The sequence below is a fragment of the Ammospiza caudacuta genome, chromosome 2 (assembly GCF_027887145.1).
Source record: "Ammospiza caudacuta isolate bAmmCau1 chromosome 2, bAmmCau1.pri, whole genome shotgun sequence".
In the NCBI taxonomy this organism is placed as follows: domain Eukaryota; kingdom Metazoa; phylum Chordata; class Aves; order Passeriformes; family Passerellidae; genus Ammospiza; species Ammospiza caudacuta.
The window spans coordinates 40,130,057-40,155,493 of NC_080594.1; the positions used below are offsets into that span (position 1 = coordinate 40,130,057).

The following is a 25,437-nucleotide window of genomic DNA, read 5'->3' on the forward strand; positions in this document are numbered from 1 at the left end:
TATTAGTTTTCAGATGCAGAACGTAAAAATGCTTTTCCTGGAAAACTTTATGTGGGCAGAAATGAATGTACAGGTGGTAAGAAAAACTGTTACCTAAAATCTTTTGGCATGTTCCATGATTAGACAAGTTATTTTTTAATTCAACAAGTGGAGGTGACTAAATTATGGCTTCCTATTTTGTCTGGTGTTAGAGGACAAAGAAATGGCACTAGAAACCATGACTTGGAGGGTCATACTAAGAAATGAAGTAGTTTGGCTAGGCTTGCCTAGGATGTTCATCTTATACACATTTTCTGAAGAGGGAGAAAAACTGCTGATTTTTTTCCCCTTTGACTCATACCTATCATTATTATAACTATTCTGTCCACTTGATCTTAAAGATTATTTAGGAGATTGTGTCCCATTCCCAACCCATTTTTAACACTTCAGGTAGTACTGGATAGTACATTGATTATAATTTAAAAGTCAGCTTTAGGTATTTTCAAAAGTTTGGCCTCCTACAAGATCTTTCCTACAGTGCTGACAATCTGAGGAAGGTCACCCATAGACAGCTCAAAATTTATGGGCTGTAAGATTTCATACACTCTACCACTCTGTTCATTTTCTATGGAAAAACAACTGCATATCTTACCTCAGTAACAGATTCATCTTTAGAAACTGCTACAAAGAGAACTTGAACAGGACATTTACTCAAGGCCTGTTCTGTGTATGACTGACTCACTGGATCAGTTTTATGGAGGTAACTGCTGAACACAGCCAAGTATGGTGGGACCAGCACTGTGTGCAGCAGCTAAGGGAACAGTACTTGCCCACAGGTCTGCTGACCAAGAGCAAGCTTTGGCCTGAGTCCACTAAGGAGCTCCAACACACATCAGTTTCATGCACACACACTGGTACTTATTGCACAACCAAACTGCACATACTGCATGTCTAATGAAAGGGCCTAAGAGTCTCCTTTATAACAACAGCCAGAGAATTAAAGGCAGAGAAGACATCTTTCCCAGACAAAGCCATCCAAACCTCATCTGATTAATTCCTTTGGAGGGCTGGACTTTAGCCATAACTTAAGTTCTCAGTCTGATCTCATTTCTTTTTGTTTTGTAGTCTGACCCTTGGCATCATCTTACCAGTCAAGACAATGTCTTGTCTGGGTGACTTTGGCCAATATGGTCCTTTTTAGGAAATTTTTTCCAGCCCTTTCCTATTGTTGCTTGATATGCCTCATATGTTAGGCTTCTTCTTCTGGATGCCTTAATTGAACACAGATAACTACAAACTTTCTGATGGATCTGAAGGCTGATTTTTAACTAAGTCCTGTCTTACCAACTCCATACTTGATGTCCTATCTGGAAAGAAAGGGAGAAGACACTGGCCCAGCCAAAGACATCATCAGAAGGCATTAGAAATGTTTTTAAGCAACCACATTTTATAACTAAACCATCTTCAACCTAAATATGCTTACTCTTATTTCTGCATTTATACTGTCTATAGTATTCTACGTTCTCTTGGAGAATCTCAAAGCTTTGCAATGTCATATATGTTAGTTCCACCATGATGGGAATATTAGAAAAACAAATTCACTCCTTACTTAGGACGGACATATTGTTTTACACAATACAGCCAAGAAAAACTTCACTGGTCATGTGCAAACAAAGTAAACAGAACTTTAAGTATCTGCTCATTAAATGTTTCCTGTTACATAACACTTTAACCAGGCTTTATTTTCCACTAATGACATGATACCACTGCTGGTGCAGAGTGCAGCAGCAGCTGCTTTAAGAGATCTAAAAGTTGCACTGTTTGACAGAGGATGTAAAGGAGCAGCTCTTATTTAAATAAGCAACATGGGAAATGCTGAGAAGCAGGTTGTAACACTGAAATAACCTGGTCCAAGGGATATTCTGAAAGAAGTCCACAAATGTTATGGATCTCAGATGTATATGTAACAGATGTAACGGAGATTTAATTTGGGGATTTCAGAGTATGTCAAAAACAAATGAACAAACAAACAAAAAAAACCCCAAAATAACTCGATAACAAAGACCAGCAACCCTGCCATTCCTAGCCAGCTTCATATACATGTTACCCTAATCAGCCCCACCTGGTGAAATCTAGAGAATTGCTCCTAAAGATATGAAGAGCAAAAGCGCAGGCCTGAGGGAAATTCCTTACATTCTGGACAAGCAGCATTAACTTTCCTTTGGAAACACAAACCTAAAGCCAACATTTTGAATGAAAAACACAACCTAATGAAACAAAAACAATCAGAGCACGTTTTTCCAGAAATTACCGCAGTGGATGTGACAACATTTATTTATTGTAGGAGTGCCACTTAACATAACTGCACTGCTTGAGGACTACCTGGATGTATGTATGTGTGTCTGATCTCAGAGGGATTTAGAAATTCCTGGAAAGTCTGAGTGCTTCTGAATAATACTGACATGATCAGGAGTGGAAAAATGCAAAACTAGATCTGGTCACCAGAAACCAGTCAAGCACAGTGCCTGCCAGAAATTCAAGAAACAACCTGCAATTAAATATGCATTTTGGTCAGAATGATCCAGTTTGTGGTCCATTAGCCCCATCTGGCCTGCAAAATATTTCTATTTGCCCACTGTGTCTTCCTCTGAGGGAGTGAGGAGCAGTTGCTTGGACAGCAGATGCAGTCAGAGAAGCCAAGGGCCTCCTGCTGTGTCTGCATGTGGTCCAGCACATCGCAGCCAGAAGTCACTGCTTCCAAGTGTGAAAAAGAGAAATGGGGGAAAACCTGGAGAAACATTGCTACTGTGTTAACCCACTCCACCACTCAGAGTGCCTGAAAAGACTGATTCCAAGCATAACATGATCTCCCTAGAAGATTTCGTTGGAGGTTATAAACATGCACTATTTAATCCCATTTTACTACGGGGGGGTAATTTATAACTGAGACAAATGTGGCCCTGATGCCTGAATGGCAGTGGTCATTTATCCTTTTCTTATTCAGGCCAGTGGAAGCAAGAAACCTTCTGATGCCATATGAAATGGCACAGGGTTGAACAGAGCAGTGATTCAGTCATAGACTTCTGCAGAGATTATGCAATTTTTGTTTCCTGTCAGCATGTTCCTCCTTTCATTTGGTAGGACAGAAAACTTTTGCATAAATGCAGTTCCTTATTGAAAATTAAATATCACAGCGCTCAATAAAAAGACAAGGGGGGTAAGATGACTTTTTACTTCTTGAGCTGTGGCCCAGATATATCACACTACCATGCTATGCTCTCATATCCTCCCAGCTTTTATTTAATTAACATGAAGGAAGGGAATGGAATTTTACTAAAAGTTTAGAAATTGCCCCTTCAGGCAAACTTATTCAAATAACAAGTTGTTCTTTTCACATATATTTACTTCCAGTCTTAGGAGTGCTCTTAGTTATTATTGTGGCACAATTTTTTAGCTTAGATAGAGAAAAAAAAGCTCTTCAAAATAGAATACATCAGAAAAAATAGCAGAGCACATTATTAAAAAGCATCTTACAGACATTTTCTATTTAAAGCACACTTCCATTCTACAGTGCAGTGGTACCAAAATAGCCCAACAAGCACTAAACCAGCTTGTTCCAATGCTGGGCAATGGTACTGCAATAACACGGGGCTGCCCTTAAACTGTCTCAAGAACACAGGCAGCTGTACTACTTTTGAGATCCAATTCATTATTTTCCATAAGGAACTGCATAGTGATGTGTGGAGATACCCGCTCACACCTCTTGGACCTGGCTCTCAGTGCCATGCTTTACTTCAGGTTGTAGGAGCCCTTAGAAAAGATAATGCTTTGATTGCATTTCACAACCCAACAGTAAATGATGTTATCGGTTTTTTTTACTAGGCTCTCTGGGAGCTACTGTAAGACATTATCTGGGATATTAGTACAATAACAGATGGATAGGGGAGTTAAATCAAGAGCTCATAGGAAATTTTAATTAAAGAATCATCATCAGCAAGCTGAACAAAATGCTTGGATACAAAGTACTGCATAGAGCACAAAAAGTGAAATCCTAGTCTGAGGTTTCAGGCAAAGCTCTTACCAATGTCAGCTGAAGAAGGATTTAAACCAGCAGCATGAGATGTTATGTCCTTGATATTCAGTTCTTACTAGGATCCACATTTAGGTATCTTTGTGTGAGCACACTAAGTTCTGGATACAGTCATAAGACACAGTCAATAAAGCTAATGGAGCTGAATTCCTGATTCCTTAGAAAAACATCACTGACATTCTCCAGAATCATAATGAGATCAACTAAACAACTCTTCTCACATGCTTGTTCTTCTCTTTTACTTGTCCTACCAAAACCACATCTCAATACTGATGAACTCCAAGGAACTGACTGTCTGATGGCTGAAGCAGTTTCCTTATGTTCTTCTGCTGCTCCAACTCTGCTGCACCAGAGATGCAATAATCTCTCTCTGATAACCCACACTATCAGCTTCCACCCCCACATGACAAATATTCAAACAAGCGCCTCCATGTTCCTCCCACACTTTCCTTCATGCCTAGGAGGGAATCACAGTAAACATCTGCAGAGCTATCTCATTATCTCCCTTCAAATTCCTTCTTAAGACTCCTCTTTCCTCTGATATGTAAGAAAACAGGCTCCTGCTGTGCTCCCTGTATCTCAGTCATATTCTGGATCAGTACTGTCCCACTGTTTCCCTGAATTTTGCTGATTGTATCCATCGGTTATCTGCTGTTTCTCCAGTTTTAGTTGGCTTGTCTCTCTGCAGTGTGGCTCTGTCTATCACAATGGCTTCCTGATGCATGACTCCTTCTTCAGAGCACCAGCAGAACAGAGATCAGAGAAGGATTGCTGGAAGCCATCCAAATCTGAAACTTGTATCAGAGACCATCTTTCATAGTCTGCAGAAAGCAAAATGGACTACTGCACTGTTCTAGAACATTTTGGAGTCCAAGGCTCAATTCACATTTTTTCAGTAAAAACCTAGCTACAACAAATGGTGCGATTGTTCAAAGAAGCTGCATTTACTACTATCAAAGATTTTAAAATATTTTCTGCAGCAAAAATCAAGATAGTCACTTCATTTTATGAGGTCAACATACAATACTTCACAACATTATTTAAGCCTTAATTTATATGTATACACTTTGACACCATTTTACTAGAGGAGTTGATTATTGACAGCATTTCAGTACCAATAGCCTTTTATAAAAGAACCACTACTGAACAAAGCATGCTATCCTTTGCTTTTATGGATTTCCAAAACTACAACAACTTTTCAAGGTTTAAAAGTGTCACAAAATGTGACATCTGGCATGTGTGATCAGAGATTCCCATGTGCTCTCCTGACACTGTGAAGGATGATGTTTCCATTAAAGCAATGATCAGCCCCTTAGACGAGTAAGCTTGCAAAACCCAGTGGGTCCAATTAAATTCATATACTGTTTTGTGCAGGACTGCAAAGGGTTATGATTCTAATTTCATTAGCCATTCTCTCCTGGTTTTTTTAAACTGATCAAGTTTAATTTCTGGTTGTTTATTCACATTTTTTTCCTTCCAACTTCAAACATATTCTTACAGTATATACTAGAGCTTGCAAAAGTTTCCTTCTCTTTTTTACAGAAGCTGAGTCCTTGATTCGCTAGTGTAACAACATGGATGACTCAAAAAACTATGGAATTAATTAGCACCAAATTTTCTTCAAATAGAAACCTGCTAAATCATTATTATTTTAGAATCCTATAAGAACCATTAGTTTTAGTATATCTCAGTTCCATTTAATTCTCTCTGACTGGGCAAGAGAAAATGAAATCACCTTTTTTCAGCTTTTTATACTCTCAAGGGCCCAGAGGTGACTAAAGAAGCATTTCCAGGTCTACAACATCCTTAACAAGAGGAAGTATGTTGAAGGCATGATGATAGGGGTAAGAAAGGGGGACAGCTGAACAGGCACCCATATGGATAATGTTCTTCCTGTAAATCACAAACCGAGATTTGTGCATTTCTATGACACACAGTGCAGGTTCAGGAAGATTCCACTGGAGTGGGCTGGAACACTAAAGTAGCAAAAGTTGTCCAATTACCTTTTGGGAGCTGGACTTGTAACAGAGGACTGAGGAAGAGGAGAGAAGAAAAGAACCTAACTATGAACGAGAAGTTCAAAAATACATGGAGATTGAAGTACCACTGGTGGCAACAGAGAACAGACTTGCACCTCTGATGGACACCCTTATAAACACGGTTCTTCCTTGTTCATGACTCCCACAGCAATCTGAAAGCAACCTCTCAGACCAAGTGAGATTCCCTCCAAACTGAATAAAATTATCTAAATATTGCCTGAAGTATTTATGGAGAACCCATATTTCTGACTACTCATTGCTGACTATTACAGGAGAGAAGCAACAGCTTACACCATTCACTTACTCCATTAAAAAGGTCTATAAAATCACTATGAGAGCTACATTCAACTATAATTATAAACTGAGGCAACTTTGTTCTCTGAAAGTACATGTACTTTCTGTACCAAATTTTTGGGTCAATATTCTTAATTAATGTTGCATTAATTCTTCTCCATGACAACCTTTTTAAGGTCATTTTTACAAAATGTTCTCAAAATGTATTCCTTTGATTAAAGAACACACAATTCATTTTATTATAACAAGAAATCCCGTTGTACACCTTTTTCCTTACCAATTTCAATTTCTATTTTGTAAAGTGCCTTTCCTCTCTATAAACTCATGTCCTACCAATTTTGCCTGAAGTAATCAAAAAGTAATAAAAAAAAAATTAAAGTAAAGCATTTGTAATGACTGTACCACCTATTGCATTCTGCTTTTTGAAATTTTATTGTTACATCATTAAGTGATAAAATGCTGCAGAACAGCAACCCCGATGAGGTAGAGTGTGCTGGACATATTTCTCCACATTCATGCATTCACTGACAGAGTAGTTATCTGCTTATCTCACTGCAAACTGTATTTCTGCTTTAGAGTAACACACTTCAATACTTATCTTTGGTCTGTTTCAATATTTATAGGAAGCTTTCTGTTTCTTATACTGCTGCCTTTGGTGGTCATCTCAGAGAGGTGACAGATGGCATGGAAGCAGTGCAAATATTGGTCCTCTTCCTCACTTGGTAAATGCTACTCACTGAGACAGGATATCCCTTGTCTCCACACCAGTGTAAATACCTGCAGCATCAGTTTCTGTAGAAGCCTGGAAGGCAAGGTGGCTAATATTCATGTTGTAAACAGCAACAGCTGGATGGACAGCTGTGGAGCCAAACAAGGATTGTTGGTAGCAACAGCCAAGCATTGTTTGCATTAACACACTGTGAGAAAGAGCAGGATGTGGCTGGAGAAGGGGCCATACAGATGTAGGGCAGCACTCTCCTGGGACAAATATCCTCATTCTGCCTCCTGGAGAAGAGCACAACACAGTACAGCACAAGTGCAGGAGTGAGGTCAAAAAGCAGGAATGGAATGTACAGGGGTATCAAGATCACCAAAGACCTCAGACCCCTTTCCATACTGATGCATATTGATGCAACCACATTGCAGATTTCAGATGCTGTTTCAAGTTTTTTGCATCTCTAATTATTACATATTAACCAGCACTGGAAGTCTAATGCAGTTTCCTCAAGCCAGGGTTTGGGTATTTTCCATTGAAGTAAGAATGGGAGAACTGCATGGGATGAGGACTCAGGAAAGCCAGACAGTACATACGTGAGTTTCACACCCCTGGCAGCTCCTTTCTATTTACAAATATGCTCAGGGGACATATTATACCAAAGGGCAAAATACTTATTTGGATAGAGTGGCCTGGGGAAAAAAGACCACTCTAGTTTAACATCCACACTGCCATAGGCTTTCCCAGTCAAGCTCCCGTACACCTTAGGGATGGGGAAAGAAAAGCTGGCAAATCACAAGGATGACAAAGCACAGGATTTAAAATCCTAGCTAGGTATCTGCAGAAACAAAAGGGGAGGAGAGCAGCAGCTGACTGAAGTGCTGGCAGATACAGCTGCCAGCAGATCAATCTGAAGACAAGGACGGGCATATCACAGTTCTCTCCAAAGTCAGCCCACTCAGGCTCTCTGGACTGGATTAAGTAGAGACAAAGAATTCAAAATTAAGACAATATAAGAAAAAAAAACACAGAAAGGCAAATCTCACAACAAATTCTGCAGTTGGAATGAAGCAGTTACTCCTGTAATAAAATGGAATCCTCAATACATATTAAACCTAAACACAAATATTCTATCTAAAATGTAATATAATCCCTAGAAAAATCTGCCATGTCTCCTGCAAACTCTTTCCTGTCTTAGGGCTTTACATTGGGTAAACAAAGTGCCTTTGTCCAGTCACAAGCCAATCTTTTATCTGGAAAACTCTCTTTTTAAAACAATGCCTCTCTTGGCTATACTTCCTTTAAGGAAAGATGTTGATGTTCTCCATGAGCTTCACATCCTCTACAGACCAGTGATTGTGCCTATAGAACTAGGTTTTCTTTGGGGCAGCATCATGAAGCAAGTCATTATTGGCTTGGGGTCTGTAAAGTATCTTTGCTTGAATTTAGCTGCCAGAAAGCCTAGAAAGAAATTCTCTAAATATGCCTCTGACAGTTGGAGAGGTCTGCAAGATAGTGATAATGCAACTTCAGATGGCTTCCAGATGTTCATTGATGGTCAGACATGCTCATTTCCTCAGGCAGAGAGTCTCTTATCTGGAAGGGGATACAGACAACTGGCAAGGCCAAAATGTAAAGAAAGAACACCTGCCCAGCAGTAGATTGAACCATATACAGTTGGAATAAAATGGCAGAGTAAGGATGAAATCACCCAACTTAGAGCAGGAATTTCTGAAGTCAACAGAAGCCTACAGCTGAGTCTGTACATAGATTCATTGGCAGAAGCTTATCATCTACCAGAAAATATACTGCATTACATCACAGATGAGCTCAATGCAGTCCTGACTATCTTGACCTCCTCTTTGTTTTTCTCTGACTATGCTCCAGCTTCTTATTTCCAGTTCTGTTTTTCAGAGTGAATGGACTATTATTGTCTGCAGTGTTCCAGTTCCAGTCCTGCCAAGGCCCTGTATAATGACATTATTATTCACAGGTAGCAGTGTCATTGCTATTACCTTTCTAGCCATACAAAGATGCCTCTGTGCAGCTGCCGTAGGTTATTCAAAATAAAGAAATTTTTGTCCCTTGAATTTTTAAATTCCTTCAAGCTCTTACCTTTTTATGTGCTCATATTAACAGAGCCTTACCTTTTAGCATTTCTCTTTGAGTCACATTTAAGAAGCTTACAGAGAACAGGTGATCCCAAACAAAACAGGTGAGTGATTTGGTAAGAGACAGAGAGATACAGGACTAGTGTTTAATTACTGCAAATACATCATGCTTTTCCTAACCCTTCCCACCCTCACTTATCATAAATATGCTGAGATCTACAATGCACTGGGTGTGAGACACTGCTGCAAGACAAGGTGACTGAACACAACAGAGGCTGGCCATCACAGCAGAATTAACACCTCTGGCACAGAGTCAGGGTCTAAGCCAAAGGGGTCTCTCCTGCAGGTTCAATATCAGCTCCTATTGACCAGGACCCCCGAAGCTGATGTGCATATATACAAAGAAACACCATTGGGTGTGACTGGTCTTGTCATTATACACAACAACTAATGACACGTGAGACTTCTTCCACAAAATCAGTGTCTTGCACCTCCACACTAATCCCCACCATATTTGTCATCATTGTGAGATGGAGATCCCAAGACTGTGTCTCAGGTTTAATCTCAAATGACAGTGTTGACCAGCCACAGAGGAGGAGAAATTCACACTTCTAATCCCATCTCTCTCATGCTTATCCACTGTAATTTCCAGAATGTCACTTACATCTTCAGTTAATGCTCTTTGTTTTGGTGAAACCAGAAAGCAACACATTCTCAGAACTCTCCTCCATGAGATAGGGTTTAGTTTAAATTTAATTAGCTTAATGCTTAACTTTACTTGACGCTGCACCTCAAATCCTGTGTTCAGTTTTGTTTTTCCCTCATTGCAAGAAAGACATTGAGCTGCTGGAATGAGTCCAGACTGACAAGGGCAATGAAGCTGATGAAGGGTCTGGAGTAAGTCCTATGAGGAGTGACTGAGGGAGCTGGGGGTGTTTAGCCTGGAAAAAAGGAAGCACAGGAGGGACCATATCACTTTCTACAACTGCCTGAAAGGAGGCTGTAGCCAGAGTCTGCTCCCAGGCAACCAGTGACAGAACAAAAGGACATGGACTCAAGCTGTGCCAGGGGAAGTTCAGGTTGGACATAAGGAAGAACTTTTTCACTGAAAGGATGGTTAAACTTTGGTGACATCCAGTCACCATTGCTGGAAGTGTTCAAAAAATGAATGTACAAGGCGCTAAATAAGTGGAATAGTTTAGTTGACTTAGTGATGTTTGGTCACAGGTTGGACTCTAAAATCTTGGAGGTTTTGTTCCAACCTTAATGATTATATGATTCTAATATTTCACTTTAATACACACAGACAAAAGGCTGTTATAAAGTATGAGCCTAACAGTTTCCCCTTTTCAGTCTTTCTTATTCAACAATTTCTCTTTTGATGAACTGTCTGACATTCTATTGGAACTCATCTTCCTTTTCTTCCATCCATCTCCTAAAATTTGCCAGATGATTCAGAAATTTCATTCCATCTGCTCTGATATACACTATCCTCCCTGGTCCAATATCATCCGAGGATTTAATTAACTTGGTGTTTACATTTCCCTCCTTATCATTCATTATTTGATATATTGAAAGAACACATCCCAAGATGAATTGCTCCCTATTTGATACCTTACTCATTTTAAAGCTCTCTGCTTAAGAACTATTTGCTGCTTCCCACCTGTCAACATTGACTTTTTCTTCATTTAATACACTGTGCTATATTCTTATCTAGATAATAGTTTGCTGAATTCTCTATAGAAAAAAAATCTGATTCCAGTACAAAACAAATGGCAAAAATGCCACTGAACTTCGTGATATCAGAATTTAGTTCTGCAGGAGTAAAAGGTGTATTATCAGGCAGAAATACACTATAAAAGTAAATTAGCTTTAGTGGAAGAGCTTTTTTGCCATAGGACATGGGTAGCACAGACTGGATGAAATTCCAGCCCTCTAGGTTCTTTTTATCTACTAAACCTCATCTTTGTAAGACTTCTCTTTATCCATCAGCTGTGATCAGTGATTTGGTGTTCCACCATATCACTTAGTTTGCTTCTGTTTAGGGATTCCCTTAACACCTGTATTTTAAACAAATTGTAAAGGTAAAATTGGACAGACAAGTGAATACTTTCTGGTTGTCCAGAATATACTGTCTGGTTGTCTGGTTCTGAATCCTCTCTGAGATTCTGAAAACTGCATTACTGTTTTTCCTGATGGCTGCATATATCAACCATTCACTAGCCCACCAGTGAATGTTTTTGACATCACTTCAACTACTGTGAAAATGCCTAAAGATCCCTAATCGACTTCCCCCTTGGTGTAGGAACTTTACAAAGAGCAAAAAGGGATAGGAGGAATGCAGCAGCATAGGTGCTGTGCTGGGGTTGACCCAGTCTCTGTCATACCTTTCTTAGGAGAACCTGGGCAAGTCAGCTTGACACTGTGACAGTATCTACCTGTTAGACAGAAATAGTTGTATTTCTCAGACAGAGACGAGCATTGCAAAAATGACTTAATTAAAAGTTTGTGAGGTCCATTAATATCCTGTAATGGTGGTCATAAATTTCATCAATAAATGGATCACAATCTTTAATGAGCAAGTAAAAGGAAAGGAGTATAACATTACACAAAGGAATGTTTCTAGATATTTGTTTTATGGTTTCCATCTGCCCAACTGATGGCTTTTATCTTCAGATGTGACCTGACAGTTTAAAAAAGGATAAGCAATAGCTTCATGTCTCACTGGAGAAGCCTTGCCAAGGCAAACAAATTAAAGAAAGGGCAAAGATGACTGTGGATAAAGCCATCATCCTTGTTATCTCCTTGTTAATCCTGTTTCATCAGTTTAGCTAACCTTAGATGACAGTGTTCAAATACCTGAGTGCCCAGGGGGGTTTTTAACACAAGTGGCCCAATGACAATAAAACCATATATGACTTAGAATTACTTTTAATATATATTTTTCTGTGAAGCAGTTTTAATGATAATTTCCCTTGAAGTTTCATTCTTCAAGGAACCTTCAGTACAGAGATAAACAAACCCCAGACTCTGCAAAATTGAGATATTTTTGGTTTGTTAAATAGATGCTAAATATCTCAGCCATGAGTCTTCTTGCTGGATATCACAAGAAGGATAGAACAAGGGAACAAGCTAAACTTAATTGGATCATAATTGCCAAAACATTTCTACATGGTGCACATGCTATTCACTGGTGCCAGACTCTGAGTGCAGGGCCAAATAACTAAAAACAAAGTTAAATTGGTGGGGGGATGCCTATGACCACAAACAGCTGAAATAGCCATTGCAGACATAAATGGATTTCTTAAATTCAAGTGATGCTCTTAAGAGCTGCCTGCAGGCAACCTGCTCTATTTTGCTATAAAATTACTGAGAGAGATATATCAGATTTTGATAGCTCCTGTTTGCATGGCTTCTTTAAAGTGGATTCCTTCGCTGTTGTGCAAATATGCACCTATAAAAAAGTTAACCATCAACCATTACATATCCAGGTACTGCCATCTAACAACAGAAAGACAAAATGTATACAGATGCACACTAACTATGCTCTCAGACAGCGAGGCATGGCTACAGATGGAGCAGTGAAAGCTAGGAAAGTTTCCCATCTCAGCTTCTGCTGACTCTGAAAAGAGGGAAGCAGGGGCTGAGCTCCAGGGACAACCATTCTGCTGCACTTGGATTTTGGAATTAAGATGTTCAAATGCTAATGGAACCATGTGTAAAAGAAGACTTGTTGAACTCAGCCTGTTTTCTCATCAGGACACAGCAATTCGCAAATAAATGAACAAGACATTCCCCCTCAACTCTCCTTCCTAGTACAAAATAGAGGGAGATGAGGTTGTCCATCAATACCAACATGGCCTGCCAGTCAGAAGAGCAGTGCCCATTAGAGCCTGTGTCACTGAACAAGCTCATTACATTTAGCTCTGCTGATCCCACAGGGTAAACCTGCTCTTTTGAACTAAGGAATCTTTCTCCATGTAATGTATGGACTGTGCACAAAACAGAAAGTTACATCTGACCTTCCCTTCCCTTCCCTTCCCTTCCCTTCCCTTCCCTTCCCTTCCCTTCCCTTCCCTTCCCTTCCCTTCCCTTCCCTTCCCTTCCCTTCCCTTCCCTTCCCTTCCCTTCCCTTCCCTTCCCTTCCCTTCCCTTCCCTTCCCTTCCCATAATTCAGAAAATGAATTATAGTAGAGTTTTTTTCCTTTTGCTTCAGTTCAGCAGCCATGTCTGACACATGCTTTGATGCAGAATTTCATGTTGTCTCCTTGGAACAAAACAGGGGTGACAAAGGGGCTGGCATGTAACAATTGCCCTTCACAGAAAGTCTGCTCTTTCTGGATAGAAAGCAGCACAGCATTTCACTCTGGCATAACTTAAATATGTAACCAATGACTATTACACTGGTTACAGACCAGCAGTGATCCTTCAGGACAGCAGCACTCAGAAACACTGGCACTAAACTGCTGACACTGAATTGCTCACTACATCACCCTAATAAATAGATTTTGGTACTTTCTAATCTTTCTTTCAGCTTATACTAAAAAAATTATGGAAAGCCCGGGTTCAGTTCACAACTCCAGAGTTTACCTTATACCAGCTTGAATGAAGTGCCAGTTTCCTAGATTTGAGGAAAGTGAGTGGGATCTCTCCAATGCACTTCGAACTCTTACTCATGGAGTGACGTGCTAAAATCCTAGAGATGGTTTCCTTGAAAACTGCAGTGGCAGGAGATACTCTTGGTGTATTATTAAGATCACAGTTTCATCTTCATGATGCCCAAACAGCCAGAACATCAGGTTTGTGACTCCTTCACAAGATAACATTACACCTACATGATTTACCTTGTCCAAGTTGAAGCACAAGAAAATGGATGGCTCAGTTCTGCCACTATTTCTTTGCTAGTTGTGGTAGAAGAGTACCACATGATGGAAAATTGCTAACAGCCACTTCCATTGCTGTATTTTCCCTAACAACATTAGGAAATAAGGCACAAGTAAAAAAAAATAAAAATAGCTTTCAAAAGTCTTTTGAGAAGGGATGCAAATACCTTCATTTTGAAGAAACCACTGTGAATGCATGTCTGCATTTCAAATATTATTTAGGAAACTTCAGCTATCCATACAAGTAAAAGAAAAAATTAATATATTGTAAGAGTTTCAGAACTGGTTCAATATAATAAAAATATTCAATCTGTTCAGGTGATTTGTCTAAAAGAGGAACTAATTAAACCTGAAGAGTATTACAAATCACCAACACTAATGTACCTACAAAACCTATTTTAATCTTGAAGACACAGTATACAGTGAGTGGAAATACAAAGCTATAATATCCTTATGTAACATCATGATGCACCATGCAGAGGGAAAACAAGACCTTGGAAACTCTCAGGCATTTTGCTTTCATAAGCCACTATTGAGTATTTGTTGAAACTAGAGAGAATACAGAGAACATTTGTAATATAGGTTATCATTTTCATACTGGTGAAGCAGACCTGAGGTAAGAGGACTGACCCTGATGCTGTGGGGGTTTTTGGAGTAGGCAGCAATTTTGCTTTATAGAAGCTCCTGGGGGAATGAGAAAGTTTTAAATGTTTGATTTTAAATGAGAGTTTGATTCTACATGACTTTCAACCCCACACAAATTTAATTTAAACCTTGTTTTATAAAGATACCTTGACAGCAATGGATAATTAAGACATAAAGCAAAGTATTATATTAAAGTTATTAGGCTCTAAAGCAAATGATTTTCACATCTTTTCTTTCTGGTTGGTGTCTATAATACACCTTCTCTCATTGCTTTAAGGGAAGAAAAAATGTCACCACATTGTTGTTACAACAGAAATGCATCATTAATCACCTCACTTGACACACCTGATGCCTCATGTTAGGTGCAGATGCTTAGAGTAATAATTTTCTGCAAATGTGTAACCCACAAGATTCTTCTATTAAAAGAAAAAAAACAGAAACTCTGAATATCACCAAATTTATCTTCAACATCCAACAAACCAGTACATATTTTTTACTCAAACAGCTTTTGTGTTTGGACTTATCTGCTTTAATCTCCAACTCTGTTTGTGAGCAGCCTCAGCCAGATGATTAGGCAACAATCAGAAAGGATTTGGCAGCTAATATCACGACTGCTGCAGTCCTGCAGCTGCTAGCAATGTTTTCCAGCTGCTAGCTGTCTGGCCGTTCAAAAGCACTTATGATTCTTTCAAACCACTTGACAAGGTCACAGAAGAAGTTTCCTTGGGGCTAGGCTTGGCCCACTGGGCACTATCAACCAGCAGCCAACTCCTATCCTCATGACTGAGGATAATTAACATCTATAATAACATACTATAGGTTGAGACAGCTTTTCTACCACTGCCAATTTTTACAACTTCATAGTTGAGACAGCTCCCTCCATGAAATAGGGCTGACGTGTATATTTGGGGATGCTCAATTCAGGGTGGTCCTCTTGGCATCCCACAGCCCAGGTCTCCTATATATTTCTCTGAAGAGACAGGGAATGGCTGTTGGATCAACATGGGCCTGCTGCTGCCTCTGATTATCACCAAGAGTTTACAGGCCAACAACTTTTACGAAAAAGAAATGTGAAGTGTCTCCCTCATGTATACATTAAAGAGCCTGGCACTCAGAATTAAACCACTTCACCAGTGCCTTGCACCAAAATGCTGCTAAAACTTAAAACCAGGCTCGTGTCCTGAAAAGAACAAACCATCTTTGCCCATTTTATGCAAAACTAGAATACTAACAGTGTCCTTTGTCTTGAATGTTTGTGCTTTCCTCTCCTCTGCAGTATTAAAGCATAGAGACACTTGTGATACACATGAAATGCTTATCTCACACTTTACCTGCACCTTCAAACCTATTTGGCAAATGGCCAGAACTGCAAAGAGTGTTGATAAATCGCTACCATTGTTAAAGACCAGGAAGTACATTTATGTCTTATGTCTAACATGAAACAAAAAGGACAACATGGCAGGTAGCTTTTTCTTTTTCCTCCAAATGCTTAGTGGCGTAACATAGTCTATTTTGGCCCTTATTACAGCTGGAATCTTTCTTTTCTCCCTTTTCCACCAAGACTTACTAACTGCCTCCTTTAACAGTTTATATGAAAGAAAACAGCCTTGGGGTCCCTCACTGAAAGAATGGTGCCAAAAATAAAAATGCTAATGTGCAGGTAGGCGTATAGGAGTGAATGAATGATGCTGTCCCCTTTTACCCGCAGTCACATGGAACCACAGAACCACAGAGTGATGGAGTTGGAATGTACCTCTGGAGGTGATCAAGTTCAACCCCTGCCTGGAGTAGGTTGCACAGGACTGATGCATCCAGGAGGAAATTACTACTGTCAACAACCAAAACTTCTTAGCACTTATTTCTCTTCTTTTCCAGAGCCTAGTGCTTGGATTTCTGTAACTATGGTAATTGTGAAACTACTTTTTTTAAACTAATATAAGCCATTATTTTTAAAGCTATGATAAAATTGGATATAAGGGCGGAAGGGATCATTTTAACTCTCTTACATAATGAATCAAAGAACCTCATTAATACTTTCAGTGTCAAACTACTATAACTTGTGTTTGAGTTGTTTTAAAAAAACATCCCTCGAGATATCCGGTGGCAGATAACTCCTTACAATCTCATGATGTTGTTGAGTAGTAGATATGTATGTATCAATTAATCAGCAAGCTTTATCAAAAACCATGCTCATACTCCCAGATAGCCAAATGAAAACCAGCTCTAATGATTTGTCTTACCCCATTCACTTTGAACAAAGCAATGATTTCATCTCCCAAAAGTTGTGAAAGGTTTAATCATCTTTTATTCTCAGTCAGGCATTTCCCATTTTCAACTAGGATTACCACAATGTTTTTCATGGAACAGTTCATGCCTATTAATGAGCCACAACTAACTAACTAACTAACAGGTAAGTTCAAGTAGCATCTAGAATGCTTGCTACTTAAAAGAGAATATATATGCACACGGAGCTTCCCTTTTGCATGCATGTTGCTGCACAAATCTCTTTGTTTTCCCTCACATCTTTCTACCTAGAAAGATTTATACTTGCACCTTAGATTTCATATCTGAGCCCCGTTGAAGTTAGGAGCAAAATTCCCCTTGACATTAAGGGGACTGGTTCACTCTATGCTGCTCTTACATGAACTCAAGGCTACTGGAAACAGAACAAAAGTCTCTTTGTTTTGCAAGTTACTGCAGTACTGTACTGGTACTCTGAAAAAATATAGACTATGTCTCGAGGAATTTATGAGCCATATCTTAGTTTAATGTGTAGTCCTAATATTTCAAGATACTGATTTGGTCCCATTTGATATTATCTGGATGGGTCCACACGAATTCTTTGTAGAATCTGAGCTCAAATATGTAATGCACACTATGAATTACCGTCCTCTTTCTTTCTGTTTTCATTTCACTTCCAAAAAAAATTAGATCCAATAGTTGCATTTTTACTCCTGTAACATGACTGCTCTTTTTAATGAACAGCTACCAGCTACCCCATTGATACTGTTCTTTCCATTTTGTAAAAACCTCTAATGACAGGAAAATGGACTTTAATTAGAATGAAGGTTTTATTATCATGGAGCTCAGCCTTGCACTGGTTTGTATACTCTACAGAAAAAGGTGTTATCTCTGCAAAAAGCCACACTAAAAAAAAAATTAAAAAAAAAAGAAAAAAGAGACAAAATCCTAATCTCATAAAAATATTCTTCTCAAACATCTTGAATTTCTTTTAAAGGTCATTCCTCCTTAAGCAGGTCTCTTTTTTAATCAAGTCATCAAAGTCTCTTTTTTAATCAAGTCATCAAAATTCTCTGAAGCTCAGGTTTCTGAGGACACAGACAGACGAGGAGATAGTTTGCTTCTAGCCTGCATTTTGAAATAAATCTTGGAGCATTTCAAAACCAGTAATTTTCATGCTTCATGTACAATGCCACACAAAGCATTTAAAGTGCTTGTGTGGGTACTTCTGAAAGGCTCCTTCATTTGGCACCTTCCCATCTGATTTCAGCAATATGGGCAGGCCACGTGTTTTTGCAGCAGAAAAGAGGATAGATGTTATTTCAGATGAGAGAGCCAACTGCACACAACTGAGAGGACTGTGGAAGACCTGATTTCTATTTCTGGTCTCATCCCAAGGAGCATTGTTCCTGGATGATGCTGGTACCTCACATCAGAGTGCCATGCCTCAGTTTTTCCTCTATAACAAGAGGACATCTTTTGTAAAGCACTTCACAGGAAGCCTTTAATAGAAAACCACTCCCTAAAAGTTCTCCACCTCTTTTTAAAATTAAAAATCTCTTTGCCTTTGCAATAAAGACTCAGTGACGAACACATAGGTCACGATTTTTCCTCTTGAAGAACACCAGGGAAGATGTTGCCTTTGTTTCTAATGCAAACTGAACTGGGTTTCTAGGCCATGCTCTGCTAGCTGCTCTCATGCTCATTTCAATCTGTGATTCAAGGGAATCTCAGTGGATCCACTGCCTGAGAAGCATCACTTCCAGCAGCCATATCTCACTACTGTCTTGTGTTAGACACAAATTATTTTCCTCTAAAAAGAAAAATGTTCTCAAGACAGCTGCAAATAAGACATAAGCTTTATTCCTGGGGTATTATTTATGAAATTTTATCTCTTTCTTGGCTCAGATCTCAAGCTGTAGAAAATTGCCACAGATCCATTATCATTAAAATAAATAATTGTGAACCAGAAGACACAATGGTTTAGGGAAGGCACTAACTTTCTGCCGTCTATTTGTCTAGACTTCTCCATGATGAGAATTGAATAACACCATTTAGTTTTGTTTGAGCTGAAATTTCACCACAGCTTTTCAAAGATGACCTTCAGAAATATGTATTTGAAGATACATACATATAAATATATATCAAAAAACTGTATTTTCTGGGATTTTTCATGATGTGAAAATTACCAGCATTTTTGTGCATACACAAGAAGACTACCTTAATTTACTGTGAACATATGCAAAAGAATGGTTTGTAACTTTATGACTGATGAAAAGTAAATGCATTTGGAATATTATTTCATCATATATGATAGGTTTTAAGTTCATTTGTTTCTCCAAAATTCAAGACTTTGTCATTCTATTTAAATAATAAAGATTTATTTCTTATAAAGCCAAATTTATGAGTTTAGATTGTCTCCCTATTCTATAAAGAAGTGCTGTTATTTCTCTTGGTGCACATTATGGAAACAGTCACCAAAATGTTGTTTTTCTTCATTCCTGCCTTTTTTTCCTTTTGCGCTTTTTGCTTTTGTTTATTTCACTTCATTTTAAAAGTAAGTGGGAAAACTTTTGAAAGGTTTTAAGATTTTGGGAGAGAGACCTCTTTAGCAAGCCTTACCCTGCAAGAAATTATTATTTATTTTGTTCAAGATAAGGGTAAGTTTTAAACTGATCTCCACCCTTTCGTATGGAGGTGACATTTAAGATGGTACAGGACTTTCTTCTTCAGAAGAAAATGGTACAGTGAGATGGCAGAAACTGGAAACTGAAGTTAAAAAATTTATCACAGGTGAAGCTGATCTAAAGGCTTGTGAGTTTTCCAGATTTTAACATCTCAATTTGATTCTAAATTCCTGCTCTGGCTGAGTGAAAAACTTGCTGCAGGGATTATCAGTAATTCTCTATGGCTTATGTTAAGAAGGGACTCAAATTAGCTGGAACATAACCACTCCTTCTGTTCTGAAAATCTGTGAATCACCCAAAAACTTTTTTGTCAAACCCACAGAAGATAAGAGTGAAGACTGCAAATATTTCTGAAGGGGGAAAAAAAGAAGCAAATAATCCCTCTAAAAAACCTCACATATTTATATGAGGATTTCAGCACTAACTTGAAAATATAAAGTATGGCTGAACTGTCAAGTTACTTCTAGACAGAAAAAAACCTGCTAAAAACCTGTAATGCCAGTAGCATTTCTGGCACATCTCTCTTTAAGTGCTGCTTTGTGCCATGTCAGCCTCTCTCCTGCCTTATTCACCCATCAACCTAATTTCTCACTCCTGCACTTCTTTTATCACTTTTCTTATCATTCTGTTCTTTAGGGTTTGCTTTTTTCTTTTGACACTATCAGGCCCAGCTACCAGTGGCACTTCTCCCTGGCACTTCAAGGCAATTGCATATCCTTCCTCTGTGCACACAGCACAGGCAGTCAGGAGCAGAGTGGAGTCAGCAGGGATGGAGCAACCTAAGCCCCTGCTACCACCAATCACCCTATCACATGCTGGAACCTGCAGCCAAATTAATGAGCATAGTGCCTTCTTCAGGAGCAATCCTGTGTAGTCTTTGCTGCACTCTAGCAGTTCTAGTATTTTATGAGTGAAACTGTGGACAAAACATGTAGGAATGACATCAGCAAAGTGGACAAGAAAGGAAAGCATGAAGTGGATACCAAAATGAAAGAAGCTCCTGCAGAAATGTGCTAAATGTGAAACCCTTAAAGGTTTTTTATGATATACAGTGGCTGTAATGCTCATTTGAAAAGTAAGGAGTCGGGATAAGATTTGTTGGAAAAAGTTTGGTTTGCTGACAGACCTGGTTGTGTCGGCCTAACTCCCCTCAGTGAGTTCAGCAGGCTTGTGGAGTGAGGGAGAGCAGGACGGAGCTGCAGATATGTCTGTCATTTGTTTTGCATGCAGAGGGTTTTCCCAGGCAGCTCTGCGCTCCAATCCATTTGGCTGCCCACAGCTGCAGGTTTATTCTTAGTTTCAGGAATGTGAATCCTTGTGGACATGGTAATGGCTTCGTGTCAGCAAGGAGACAGGTTTTCCCCTCAAAATAGTTCTCTTTGTGGACAGGTCAGTTTCCAGATTAAGTGGATAAGGGTATTTGGTCACATCTGATTCCTGAACCACATTATTCACTTGAGGTATCAAAATGACTTGCCTGGATTAGATTGCTCTTGCTAGTTCTGTAACATGTAACTACATGCAGCACAGTGTGTTTTCATTAAAAACTCTTAAAAACTCTAGGCATGGGACTGAAGCACAGGATACAGCCAAGTTCCTTCTGCTCTGCAACCCCGTGCTGTCCCACCAGCTGGCAGAGCGCTGTGTCCCAGCCCACAGGCCACAGTGAGAACTGGTGCTCATGATGCCGTGTGGGCACACAGTGGTACATCAAGAAGTCAAGCTGATGGGCTGTGTGACTTTATAAGACTTGATATTTGTAAGATCCGCTGCTTGCCAGAGCAGGTATTGGCTCCTTGGCTAAGCCAAAGCTGTCCAAATAAACTCAGGCAAACACAAGGACAATAAAAATATCACACATTTTTCCATCAATTAGGAGGGCAAAGCAAGTTTCTTTGACACATCTACCCCAGAAAATCCAGAAATTCTAGAAAATTTAATGTCCATGCTTATTCCAGAAAACTTCTTCCAGACATTCCAGTGCATGGACATCTCTGAGAACAAGATGCACCCAAAATTATCCGGCTGTTACCTGGGAAAGAGTTCAGGTCCTAATGTAATAAAGGAACAAGAACATAATTCAGGCAAGAACACCAAGGTTTCTACTTCTTCCAAACGTTGATGGATTATAGTTTGCGCATTTAGCCTTTAATATTTATTGCAATGATTCTGAGTATCCTGAGTGGTGCTGAACATCCTCCTATCCAATCTCCTTCCTTTGGACATTTGTCTCTTAAATATGTGAAAACTTTTATCCTTTCTACCTACTAAGCCCTGCTTAGTCAAGTTATTCAGCTAAGTCACTACTAAAAATTCTCTTCTATTTTTAACCTTCGATATTCTTTGGATTTCTTTAATCAGTACAAGCTCCAGTTTGTTCCCTGTGACAACATCTCATTAAAATGGCTTTTCTACTCAGATCCTAATGTAGTACAACCAGCCACTGCTCAGCTGAAGTCATGAAGGGACACTGATTTAGGAGATTTGTCTCTTCACTGCCTTAATTTCTGTTAACTGACACTTTGGAGAAAATGAGAATAGGAAAGGTGAAAAAATGATATGGGAATAAGACAAAATATATTATTAAGATAAACAGGTTTTCTACTTTGCTGAACTCAAGTACCTTGCTCAAAAGTCAACCCCTGGGGAAATTTGGATAAGTCAATAGCGTTCAACCAGTTTCTAAACGGGTTGTAATATATGATAAATTTCTGTAACAAGTGAGCAAATTTGCACCAATTAATGATGCTATAAACAAGAATCTATTGCTTTGAAGAACATATGCAAACTTCTTTTTGCTTAGGTGCCAAAATTTGGCCAACTTTTGTATATTAGAGGAAGCAGTCAATCTTCCCAAGTAACATGGCTGAAAACATGTACCCTTTTTGAGAATGCAAGGCCACTATAACTTCAAAGAGCAGCAGAGCTCCATACAAGATATTTGCTCTGTGATCTTTGAAGAGTTGAACACATCTTCTGTCAGGAGACAACAGACAACTCATTCGCCCATGAATCTGACATTGTGTAATATTGTTAGTAGACTTTTTGCCAAGAATGCTAGCAATAAATTGAATGTAATGAAATGGAAAGTCAAACATCTTAGGAATGATTTATATAAAGATAAGTCTGTTCTTTGAGGAAGGACAACAAACTGGTTTCTCAGACCAGTCTGACAGTGTCCATATCAAAAATGAAATAATCTAAGCCAAGTAAAGCATAATACTGCCAGGGTTCCAAAGGACGGAGAAAAGTAATAATTCATGGAAGTCCTAATGAAACAAGCAGATCAATCCATACACATAAGGCGCCTTCCACTATTTCATATATTGTACCTCCACAGTATTCCAGTAATATAGTGACAATGGACAATGCAAACAAGAAATTTAGGGTGATAAAACTGTGTCTCCCTTGAAGTCAAAGCAAAATTTTGTCATTTTCAGAATCAGGATTTTATCCTTGAGTGGTTTTATTTTCAAGTATTCACAGCAAGGAGGTGACTGGCTTTCAGCACTCAGCCTCTCTAACTGTCTGTTCTTAAAAAAAATTGTATTATCAGATTTAAAGAGATTTGAAACCTAGCTTCACTGACTTCTAATCTATTTCAGAAACCTCCTAACAATAATAACTAAAATAAATAACTGTGCTTGTTTTCACCATCATTGAAGGACTGTCTACATACATTCTTTCTTCCATCTCCCCCCTCTGTCCACCCTGCACTAGCATTCTTTCATTGCTCATTCTGGTCAGGGTTAATGTGAGTACTATTTCTTCTTCTTTCCCCTTCACTGCCTCAGTTCAAGCTGAAAGTGACTGTTTCTTCCAGCTGATAAAACAGCAAAGAGCTTTTATTGCTTCACTCAGGTATGTCACTTGGAAAAAGAAGAGCTATTGTCCAGGATACACAATACATTCAAGACCTCCTTAACACTCAACACTACTCTTTAAATCCCTTTAGGGATATAGGCAAACATATACTCCTAAAAAAGGCAGAAAAAAAAATGTTTCCTAGTACTTGCAGGCTTTCAGAGGAAAGCCTGTTAAAATTCAAGGGAATCTGTCACCATCAATGATGGAATCTCAGAAGACAAGAATGGGGATTAGCCTGATAAAACATCTACCTGTGTCAATAGAGAAACAAAGCTCCATCAGACACTGATCCAGGCAACTCAACATCTGTGCTCCACCACCACCATCACCACCACCACCACCTCCCCCAGTGACAGCTGAGCGTGCTTGCAATGCGTGTCTGCTTCTCCTCAACACCAGTCAAAAGACTGCAGAGATCACTGCTAGTGTGGCTCCCTGACAGCTCTGTCTAAGGATTCTGCACCAAAAGCATGTACAATGCTATAAATGCTTTACTCTCCCTCGCTGCAAATAGATAAAGATTTTATTTCTCCCAAGAAGACAATCTTACTTACTTGGGATAGCGTCTCTGCTGAAAGATGGGCAGAATCTCTGTATCTTGATTTGAATGCAGAAGCAGTAAATCCCGAAATCTTTCTGTCAGGACAAAGAAAAAAAAAAAGAAGGAAAAAAAAAACAAAAAAAAACCCAGACTGTGACTCTGCATTATACGTTCAGGCCACGAGCAAGCAAGCAGTAATATCAGTGAATTCTCTTCTCCAGAAATATTTAGCAGAGGACAAAACTAAGCATGGAGGGACTAAAAATCACTGTTTCCTGTAAAACGTAATATTTTAAAATGCCTTTTTTTTTCATTCAGTACTAAATTCTAGTAGTGCCTATAAGTTTCTAAGGTCTGCACAGAGGTCTTCTGACTATCATGCACAGCCAGCCGTAAAAAGTCTCTGCCTTGAAGAGCCTAGTCTAAACAGAAAGGAGGAGCCCCTAAGAATTCACATTAAGGAACACAGTAGTCAAAACAAACACAGATTAATTAATTCATATAAATTAAACTGCAGTACAAAAGTTGGTAATGGGCTCAATGTTTTAAAGGATGGTTGGAAGACTGGATTTCTTTTTTGTCATAATTATCTATTTCAAAAACTGCATTATTGGGTTTTCTGCAGGAGCTAAAGCTTTTGTAACTTAATTTCACTGACCACCAAATGAAAGGGTGGTTGTAATTAGCGTAGCTGCCTTTCTCTTATGCTTTTCTCTAGAGGTGGTTAGACACAGTAAGTCAAGTGGGATCTGTAGGACATTCTATCAGTCCAGATTTCTCAGTCAAGAAAGACAGAAACCTCCTTAAAATTCACATTATATTAAGATTCAGGGATAGAATGGGATTTCCCACCCAGATCAAATTCCTTTAGTAGCTCTCCATAGCATGGGATGTGCTCTGTTTCCTTCTTTCCTTCTGTCACCTGCAAGTTTAATCTGTCCTACGGTGGCACAGAACTGATGCCCTTTCCACCTCCTACCCTTCCTTCAATACTTTATAACTGTGGCTGAAAGTCTTCAGCTACAGTATTATCCTTCCTTTGCTAAACCGTAGTTTGTAGCCTTTGGTGTGTGTGGCAGCTGTACCATGGATTTCTCCAAACTGGCTCTCTTCCATGAAAGTTTTCATTCTGGAAACTGAACCTGAGGGTAAGTGTAGTCCTCCTCCTCCCAGATTCCTATGTATCTTAAAACATTCTCTAACACCAAGTTTATGAATAAGAAAATTACAAGACAAAAAACCATTTAGATTTATGCAATATTCTGTATCAAAACTAAGCTCCATTAATTTGGATACAATTCTGCTATGTAGCCTCTAAAGTGGAAAGAAACCCATATGAATCATA

General features: G+C 39.0%; 1 protein-coding gene across 2 annotated transcripts in view; it reads right to left on the reverse strand.

Moving 5' to 3' along the window:
- The window catches only part of NOX4 (NADPH oxidase 4), a 109,315-nt gene that overhangs the window by 21,820 nt on the left and 62,058 nt on the right, over positions 1-25,437 (reverse strand). For both annotated transcript variants that reach the window (XM_058822667.1, XM_058822663.1), the window contains exon 12: positions 24,106-24,187. In XM_058822667.1, coding sequence (XP_058678650.1) covers positions 24,106-24,187 — 82 coding nt within the window. The remainder of the gene's footprint in view (positions 1-24,105; positions 24,188-25,437) is intronic.